This window comes from Podospora anserina, chromosome 1, assembly GCF_000226545.1.
Source record: "Podospora anserina S mat+ genomic DNA chromosome 1, supercontig 3".
NCBI classification, from domain to species: Eukaryota; Fungi; Ascomycota; class Sordariomycetes; order Sordariales; family Podosporaceae; genus Podospora; species Podospora anserina.
The window spans coordinates 107,737-117,972 of NW_001914845.1; the positions used below are offsets into that span (position 1 = coordinate 107,737).

The 10,236-nt window shown below is 52.9% G+C and overlaps 2 protein-coding genes across 2 annotated transcripts; both read left to right on the forward strand.

Annotated features, from left to right (window-relative positions):
* Window positions 1–673: 673 nt before the first annotated feature.
* Window positions 674–4,310, forward strand: PODANS_1_13100 (uncharacterized protein; the record flags this gene model as incomplete). Its single annotated transcript, XM_001904977.1, has 2 exons — window positions 674–1,483; window positions 2,775–4,310. 2 exons carry the CDS (start codon window positions 674–676, stop codon window positions 4,308–4,310), a joined length of 2,346 nt encoding a protein of 781 aa, XP_001905012.1.
* A 2,873-nt stretch (window positions 4,311–7,183) lies between these two features.
* On the forward strand, window positions 7,184–9,682 carry PODANS_1_13110 (uncharacterized protein; the record flags this gene model as incomplete). Its single annotated transcript, XM_001904978.1, has 1 exon — window positions 7,184–9,682. One exon carries the CDS (start codon window positions 7,184–7,186, stop codon window positions 9,680–9,682), a length of 2,499 nt encoding a protein of 832 aa, XP_001905013.1.
* Between the last annotated feature and the right edge of the window lie 554 nt (window positions 9,683–10,236).

Here is a 10,236-nt window from a genome sequence, read left to right on the forward strand (position 1 = left end):
TTTACGATGTTGCAGATTCGCGTCCCCCACCTGGGGAAAGAAAAGAGTAGCTGCCGTGCCCCAGAATTGCGCCTTATTCATCAGTTGAAGCCCATAGGTGTTGCCAGCCTCCACTTCACAGCTTGAAACCCGACTGCGCTGCAGAGCTGCAGAACCAAGAACTGTCAAGCTGACTTGATAAGAAATGGTCCTCCCAAAAGACAGCGTCTTTATCGCGAGTTCGATCGCCATCCGCCGTCGCTCATCAATCTCAGGCATCGTTGTTTACCCACGTCCGGCATAATTACGGCTGTTGCCAACCGCCAGTACGGAGCACCATCACATCACAGCGATTCGGTGCTGGAAAGGGATTGGACGGGACGACGGGAGCTCGGCCAACCCTATTATCACCCGTCTCATCCAATATAGCTTCACAGCTGTGACTCCGGAGTATATCGCCATCCATTCCCACCGCCCATTCTTGACGCACACGATCACCAAGGGCTGGTCTCAAAAATGACGATTTTGTGGCTCACTTGCACGACGGCTTTCCCTTAAACGTTTGCTTTGAACGTTTTGGGCTTTTGCCCTGGCTTGCAACCCCCTGGTCTGGTCTTGGCTGCCCAACTGGCTGGACCCTTGATTTCTGCCAGCAGGGACATCGTGGCCTCGGCCACCACGAGCCAGTAGCGAGATGGACAGCCCAGATGCCCCTGCCATCACCCCGGGGCCCGCTGTTTTCAAAGGAACAAGCCCGGCGGCTCCCAATGGGCTGATGGCCCTGGAGCCGCCGGGGCAGAGCGTTGCTGATGACATGCCCTGGCTCATCACAGAAGCAAGGGCAGCCCACGTTTCTTCGCCGTTCCTGGAAGAACCCTCGACTCCCCCGACAAGATTGAGCTTCGATCACAGCAACTTAAGTCTTCAGCTCCCTTTCTTCAACAGCATCTCAAACACAGATCGTCACTCAGCAGACGCCCTCGCAGCAAACGACCCGAGACAACCCATCGCAGCTCACACCAAGTCCCACCTCCTCACTTCCACGTTTTTCCTGTCTCCATCAGCATCAACTTCCAGCCTTTGGTCTTGCGGCGACCACCGCGAAGTCGGTGACGAGGGTGGCCAAACTCAAATCACAATGCCTGGACCGATACCCGAGACGGATTTAATCCGATTCTCGCTCCTTCCCGCGTCTGACTACACTTCAGCATCCTTCAGACCTCATATCCGCTCCAGATCAGCAACCGGAAAACACGAGCGCTCGGCCAGTCCCCTCTTTTCACGATGGACAAGGCGGCAGCAACGTCCTCAGAGTCAGTCTAATGGACAGTTATCAAAGCTCTCAGGGCCGGGACGAGCCTCAATGGACGGTTACCTCAGAAACAACCACAGGCGACCTGGACATTCGAGGTCAAACAGCATCCAAAAACGACAGCCTCAAGCCGTTGTCCCTCAGATGACCCGAGAGGAGTTTGAAGCTCTTCCGGTAGCCATACAGCGAAAGGTGTGTAGGAGCAGTCTACTTGATTCTTCTTCTCTACTGTCGTCATCCCCTCCCCCTCTCAACCTTTTGAAGCCGTGCTGGTAGCTGCCAGATTCCGGTAGCCGCGTTCGTGTGCCCGGCCACAAGTTTTTGTTTTGTTCGCTTGGCAGCGTATAACTGTTGTACAAGCTCATCACTCCCGCCATTGGCTCCCCCAAGTGCTGGAGCCTGCATGCAAATTCACAAGCACACTGCTTACGCCCAATGGGAGCGCTCTACACTAATTGTTTTTCTCTCAAATGGCACCTTTTACGCGTTCCGCGTCCCCTTTCACATCACAAAAATTGGCCATTAGAGGGCGAGAAGAGGAGGCCCACTGGCATTTTGCCTGGTTGCGACGGTGGTAGCTCGGCGGTCATGATCTCCATCCAGTGGATGTGAAGAAAGATCTGACTGCCTCGGGGTTGGGATGAGGTTGATGAGCGGAATCTCAGGGCAAGATTGGCATATTTGGGGAGGGGTGGGCCAAGCCTTGGGATTGCCGATCTGGGTACTACGTAGTCCGCCACGTCCGCAACCTCCAAGCATCTCGAGATTCCACTTCCACACCATTGAGAAGCTCTGAGGACGAACCAGCGGGTTGCCTGAGAGACATCACAATGGAATTGGTCCACCGACGCTGCAACCGTGGGGCTTTGTCCGAGCCGTGCTGCAAGAGCAGTGATCCGTCCAGATTTTCGCTTCTTTTTTGCGCCCACCCCCACGATTGCCCTCCCTCTCCATCTGGTGGTGGTATATTGGCAAATGGGGACGCAGACGGCGGAAGAGAACGGGCTTGTTGCGGTCAGCCATAATGTGCCTGAATGCTCGCCTGCTGCATGCATGAGTTGCAGTGTTATTGTTGTTGTGTCTGGGCCAAAGCTGGTTTCCAGGCTCACACTTACACGAGAGGAGGGTGGCATTTGCAGTCGAGTGGCACCTTGCAGCGTCACCGCAGCGCGTTTTGGCCCTGAGCACACAGCACCATGCAGGTCCCGCGGCTGCTTTTAGACTGGTGTCCTGTGCCCCCCCTCGATCTCCCTCCCCTGAATGGTGACTGCCAACCGCTGGACAGTTCTGCAGGGCCACCCTCCCGCTTAGCTCGTCAAGCTATCGTATATTGGTGCTAGGGGCAGAGGGGGCGTCAGGGGGGGGTGCACGAGGTCGCCGACTTGTATCTCACACCCTCATTTCTTTTTTATATCAATATAGCTACCTACCTAGCACCACCCTTCCTTCTCGCGGCCGTCACTGAAATAATCTTCCCTTGCAGTACTTCTCCACGCTCGAGCGGCTGCGTTTTGCCCAGGAGTCCGGACTCGTCGACGGCATCTCACAGCACTACGACGACATAGCCAAGGGTTTCAGACGGCGGAAGGCTCGTCAAGACCGCAGCAACTCGGAGCAGATCGTTCGTCATATCCGGCGGGGATCAGTGATTGAGTCTCACTTCTCCGGCTCCAATTCGTCTGATCCTTACACCACCCGATCGGACACCACGCAGGAGACGGAGCTCAGCCGGGAGAAACAGGTTCTGCTGGCAAGGCGTCTGCGTGCTAGTGTCATTCTGGACGCGGCTGACGAGGCGGTATATAAGCTTAACCGTCAGGCGAGTCGAAGAAACCTGACGACGGGTGTTGACAGTCTTCCATCACCACTCTCGCCAGTACGACACAGCATGGATTCACACCGGGGTCTCAGAGGGCCTGTCGACCAGGCGGACGACACCCGTGTTCCCCAGTCATTCATCGACAGCTTTAGGTGGTTGGATGAGGAGGAGGACCTAGACCTTCGTCTCTTCTTGGACGACTACCATGCCGGTCTTCGAGAGGGCATGCCGGCGGCTAAGCAGAGACCTTCGTTTCGTCGCCACCTGTCCATCTCCAAGATCCCCTTTGGTCGGACATCGCTTTCTTCCATCAGCAGGCCGGCCACCAAGGATGCCAATACCTCGCCCATATCACCAAACTACTATCCCCCAGCCAGCGGGTCCTCGAGCCCGGTGTCGCACAGCCGGCGCAAATCTCGCACTCTATCATTGATCACACCAAAACATGCCCCTCAACAGTCCATCACGGCGATCGATCCGGCCGCGGCGCACTACCAGGATCCCGAAGCTCGTCTCAAGCTTCGAGTGTATCTGGCTTCACCCCAAAAGTTTGACGAAGCAGTGGAGTTTGGTTTCCCTGCGGCCGACGTCCTCTCTCGGGGTACGACGCCAGAAAGTGACGGTGACGTGGCTACTCGCCGACAATCACGACAGAAACCAGCCGACGATCCGTCAAACTTGCAGTCATTTTTGGCGGATGAAGATGAAGACGAAAACATTTCCCTCAACAGCGACCCGGATTCTCTGGCGGATCCCGAATCGCCCAAGACACCAGAATCATTCGAGAACAGAGCCGGCGGTCTCCGCCCCGCGCGATTCGCTTCCCCTGACATTGCTCAGCATGCCCGTGTTAGAACGCCCGAGGTTGGAAACTACGCCCAGGCTCCAGTGTCATCCCGTGAGATGACGTTGCGAATGACGCTTACCCGACCCGACCTACGCGCGCACGAGGATGAGATTTACGGCTGGCAGCAACGGCAGCAGCAACAGAGCTACCAGCAACATGCTCGCCGGCCAACGGGTGGTGCGAGCGGTTCTGTGCCCCTTGCCGAGGGTGGGAGAACGGTGGGATCGAGGGAGGGTGTTACCCCCAAGGAGAGCATGGACTGGAGCAAATTTGATGGGGTTGACCATTGGAACCCGAACGGGACGGAAAAGGGGGTCATGAAGCGGATCTGGAATCGTATGCGGCGCAATTAGGGGGGAAGCGGTCAACGGACGCTATTTGTGTGTATGTGTGACCTCAAGTTGCCACAACACAGCGTTCAACTCACCTCAGTTGTGGCTTGCATATCATTTTCACAAACATCCGAATCTTTTTTTTATTTTTACGACAGAGACAACAATTGCAATCTTGTGGAGATTTACAATCGATCAAATACACATTTTTGACAATTTTTTTTTGGCATGGCGTTGGGGAATTGGGCGACGGGATGGGGATGGCCGGATTTTGATTTATTTTTTTACACAAAAAAAATTGCATGGAGGGATTATTTTTTTGGTTGTTTTTTAAATTTTTTTTTTAATTAGTACATCTTTTTATCATCGAGCATTATCATCTCACGATGGGGGAAAGTCAGTAGGCGTTTTATATTCTTGTAAATATCATCACACGGCTTTTCGGGAGGTGCAAATCTATCGTTCTGTTTTCTCTTCTACCTTACTCAAAGGTTTTCTCTGGTGACTTTGTGCAACTGCCGTATGATGCAGTACGATGATTCTGGCAGATGGGCTGAGGGCAGGCAAGGGGGGGGGCTTTGACGCCCCACGAAGTGACAGTGACGGCGGCGGCGGCGAGAGCGGGTACGTGGACACACCACGTTGGGCCCCTGTTCGGCGCTACGACTTTGGAAAGGAAAAAAAAGACATGTGCTTTTTGGACAAAGGCCGAAAAGAAGAGGTTGTATGGGGTTGTACAGAGTATTGGGCGCCTCTTTTTTTTGGTTTTTTTGGGTTGGGGGGGTGGGGGGGGGGAATTGGTGCTCTGGGGTCGGGTGCGCCGTGGATGGGTGTTGTGCATTGTCACAATTATGGGTTTATGCTATATCTACTGTTTTTGGTGGTGTTGTTGGGTGTGGCATGACGATCTTGACCTCGAGGGAGGTTTGTCATTGCTACCCAGACATGGGATTAACGTGAGATGAACTGATTCACACAAAAATCTCCAGGGCGAGAAACACATTTGTGAACGGGACGGCCGAGTGGTTACCGAGTTCTAGAATAAACAAGCGAGATGTTATGTTGTCTGGGTGGTGGTTGATTAAGCAAGGGAGGGAAAACAGGAGAGCCAGCCCGCACAGACATCAAGCTCTCTTCATTGATTGTTGTGTGGTCTTTTTTTTTTTTTCTTCCCGAGAACTCTAGCTGGGGGGCTTGGTGGTGATCTTAGTGTCACCCGACACCATGGTATACGACGGTGTTAGTGTCAAAAGATATCGAAGGGTCTAATCTAGTGTAGTGTATCCGCGGATAGGATTTGGCTCTTCTCGATTGGGATGGCACTATCTACAACAACGTGGAGTTCCCCGTGGGGCTTTCGGGGATGGGGACGGGGATGGGGAACGAGCTGGGCGGTAGCAGTGAACAGAAGAGAGAGGGGTTCTCTCTTTTTGCGTGGATTCCGCCTGATGATGAATTCGGGGACGCTACGGATGGTGGTGTTTCGGTTGAGTTGAGTTCGGAATGAGATGTGGGAGGGTAAGAGCTTCGAGAGGGTGTTCTAGCGTGCCCAGATGTGGATGGGGGGATTGTCGTGATGGTATGTATGGTCGGAGTTTCTTCCGGAGGGGTTGTCTGGGCGATGAGATGATAACTAAGCGCTGAAAGAGGTTTACTGTCATTTCGATGAGAGAGGAAGTGAGGTTATTGGGATCAGCCTCGGTTTCATATGAGGTTGGAATTGTGAAGTACATTTGGCCTCGCTGGATTAGGGAATAGTGTATACGTTGGTGCTGTGTTAGTGGCTTAGTGCAGGACATAAAACTCACTGAGGGGTTGTCACAGTTGCGGTGGGTAACTCCTGTTTTTCAGGTTGGCGGGGTAAAGACTTTGGAATTTTGAGTCTTTTGATAACACAAGACTTTGTATAGACAACTTCACGCAGGTCTCCAAGAGAATTAAGACTCCCATTAAGTCTGTGCCCTGCAGAACTCTCGGGACTTTGAAGTCTGTTCACCCTCCCGTCCCATGGTTTGTCTTGTTTCTTATATTTTCATCCCATCTTTTGCTGGCCTTGTTTTGACATTGTTCTTTTCTTTTTCGACGTAAGGATTCGGACGACTGCCGCCCTCACTTTGTCAGCCGAACTGGTTCAATTTAAACATCGGATGGTGGGTGTGTGAGAGTGGCATCCAATGTGCTCCCCGCCTTTTCGAGATTGTGATGTGACGAGTCCTGTGCAGTTCGCATGCATTTGATATTCACTAACAGGACTTCACAATTCAAGAAACCGATACCGGGATGCACATCATCCAGTCAGAAACTGTGGGATGGGCGGTTGGCTGCTGACGGACTTGCTCAGAGGTGGTGGTGCATGTGTGTGCTTTCATCCGATAGTCGAGGTTCTCGAGGTGTTTGCTCCATGCTGCCATAGGCGAGACATGATTAGCCTGGACGGGACAAATCAAAGACAGAGGCGGGAACTGACAGAGGCCTGTCTCAACTTAGCTCAGGCTCATCAATGTTTGTCATTATTGCGCGCGATGAAGAAGTCTTGGGCAACCTGTCAAGATAAAGTGAAGGCAGCACAACATCAGTTTATCGGATACGCCAACCAACTGACACCCTGAACGCAAATGGGTGGGTATGTCTGGCAATGGCAGAGACATGTCGTGCCTTCGTCGAATGGCACAGCAAGGGGATGTAGATAAAATAAATCGAGATTTAGTGAGAATGTCCCGCGAGAGGGTTAGGGTTCGAATGGGGTTATGAGGCGTTTGTACAGAAGGGGCTAGGCAAACAGAAGGAAGGAACGTTGGTGATGATGCCTTCTTCCGCAGTGTTCTCGGAAACAAAATTTCCCACCCTCATGACGGTAAACTCTCTCCGGTACTTTTCTTCATCTTGACCAGAAGATGAGCGACGACCTCTGTACGCTCTGCTTGAGCCTCTCCACCACGATACATGAAGCATTCACAGATGAAGCCGAGGCTACACCATTAAGCCCCCTCTGGCACAAGACTCTCGGCGAGGTGCACACCTCCTCCTTCACCTGCAGGTTTTGTACCATCGTTATAAAGGGGTGGTCGCAGTCCAGAGTCGTCCAGGTGGAGAGAGCAACTCTCGAGGCCGATTATGACGCTGAGCACCCGCCAGCAGACCTTCACCGTCCCATTCACGAGATTCCGGCTTATCGAAACGAAGCGGAGTTCGAGATATCCCTGGAGAAGTTACCGCGGTATCTCGATGATGGACGCAGACTGACGAACCGCTGGGCTGTTGTGTGCAACTGTAATGTGAAAAGTAGCACCTCTTTCGATGTGCATCCAAGCCTTCGGGCACATCTGAATCTTGCAAGACTTGATGGTGAGGGGGACACCGAGGCGGCCGATAGGGATGCAGTTTGTGCCCCGCAAGAGCTTCGGATCGGTCAAGCTACCCTGGAAGCCGAACCAGGCGCAGAGACAGGACAGGACATCAATGTGGTCCCCCTGGTGTCTGCAAGTCCATTGTCAAAACAAAGCCTAACGCTGGCAAAAACATGGCTCAACAAGTGTGTCGATGAGCATGGTAGGACATGCCAGCCACTCGACAAACCTGTAAGATGGATGCCTTCGCGATTGATTGAGGTCTTTCCTGGAGGAGACAGGATATATCTGCAAGAAAAGAAGTCAATCGACTCGGACGGCCATGATCAGGATGATCGTTTTGTTGCGCTAAGTCACTGTTGGGGAGCTGGAGGAGCACCTTTTATGACAACTCGAAAGACCTTGGCCCTTCACACCCACGAAGGAATCGAAATATCAAAGCTACCGCAGACCTTCCGGGATGCAGTGATCCTTATGGCGAGCTTGGGTCTTCGATATGTGTGGATTGATAGTCTTTGCATCCTTCAAGACGACCCAGAGGATTGGGCCCGAGAGGCGGCTCAGATGGCGGATATTTACCGGTACGCCCACTTGGTCATCATCGGAGCGAATTCTCCTGGGGACACCTTGGGGTTCCTTTCCTCAAGAGAGGCTCCTGATGTGGTGCCGCTGCCACCACCACCACCCACCTCGCCATCATCTTCCAGAACGACCACCAACATCAAGCTCTGCCTCCAACTTGACGACCGTGACTGGACCTACAGCTGGAAATCAACAGAAAATACAGACCACCTCCGAAACGAGCCTCTAAGTTCAAGGGCATGGTGTTTGCAAGAGCGGTTTCTGTCCCTACGCGCTCTTCAGTACGGAACCCGCCAAGCTTTCTGGGAGTGCAATACCATCAGGGCAAATGAAGATGGGGAGGTCGTAGGTCAGAATATTCTGAGCATGCAGCGGAACCATGTTAGCCGGCTTGCTAAGACGGCAAACGTCAAGAAGACAGTTTTTTCAAATGGAACGTGGAGACCGGCAGACAGGGAGGTCAGTGGAGGGTGTCGGTACAACTGGGTGGATTGGTACTGGGTGGTGCAGGATTTTACTGCACGGGATATCACCAAGGCGACGGACCGGTTTCCTGCTGTGGCTGGGTTGGCAAGGGAGCTGGTGCGTATTAGGAGCAAGAATGATCACGAAGCTATGAGGGAGATGCCGGGTGAGTATATGGCTGGTCTGTGGAAAAGTGGTGTTCTGGAGGGGCTGTTTTGGTGCAGAGCTGGCCCTGAAAGACTGCTTGAACCGACAAAGGAGCATGTTGCCCCGTCGTGGTCCTGGGCTTCGGTTATGGGCCAGGTTCAGTTTCCTGTCTATGAGTGGTATGAGAAGCGCGCTGCTTGGAAATCGAATGTCCTTGACTTTGAGCCGTTGGCAGAGTATGTTTCCCACTCTCTGGAACTGAGGGATCATGATCCCTTTGGCAGGTTAGCGGGAGGCACTTTGACGATGAGGGGGCCACTGTTGCCCGTCACCAAGATCAAAGCAAGGCAAGAGAAGGAACCGCCGTTGAATGATGCCTATGGGCTTGCACCAAGTCGATCTGAAATCACAGACGGGGTATATCGACTGCAGACTGAGAGGAACGGTTGTATATGGGTAGAAGGTGGTACGGATTTTCCATCTTCTGATAGTCAAATTGACACAGACGGGCTGGCAGCAATGCTCTTGATTCGTGTGCCGCATGTGCTGGATCACGGCTTTGTTGACTATCGATTTGGACTTTTGCTGAAGAGGTTGGACGATGGATGTTATCAGAGGGTTGGATTCATTGATGGGGCCATTATGAAGGAAACGGGGCTCCCTTTCTTCAAGAGCTTTGAGGTTGTTGGATATCCCCGACCATATGAAGAAGGGGATATGGATCCTCCTCCGAGGTCGAGTACACTCGATTTCACTATGGACGATGTCCGGAGAGACAGGAGGGCCAGGCGACATAACGACCTCGCTCTAGATCCGCTGCGGTTGGAGAAGAAGGAGGTGACGATTTGCTGATATTGATGGAAAAAACCACCTCGTAGCCAGACGTTTGGAATACTTTCTCTGAACCCCTGATCAAGAAGAAAGGTGGCTGTTAGCTTCTCAGAGGTTGTTCCCATTCGAAGCTCATTGCACACCAAGCACAGCTCGCCACCATCATGACTGGTGACCGTTTGGATCAGCATCTTCACCAACCAGTTGATTCCTGGATTTATTTCAAGTCCACATTCCAAGAAATGACCGTGACAGCAAGGTAAAAACCCCGACTGAGTCACCTCTATACCCTGCATTTCCCCGCGTTTTTTTTGTGGCTGCCCGGCGCTGGCGTTTGTGATTCGCGGGGAGTGACATCGCTCGCTCGTTCAATTTGTCCCTTGAGGAGCCGCGGTTGGTTGGAGGGTGAATTGGAGGAGGTGGGAGGTGAGATGAGCGTTACTGTTTGTGCGAAGCGACGCGACACGATCGTCGTGTCGAGTCGAAAGAGGGACGCGCGCGCGTGACGAGCTTCTTGTTCGTTCGTTCGTTCGTTCGTGGGTGGGTGGGTGCGTGCGTCCGTGCGGTCGATATAA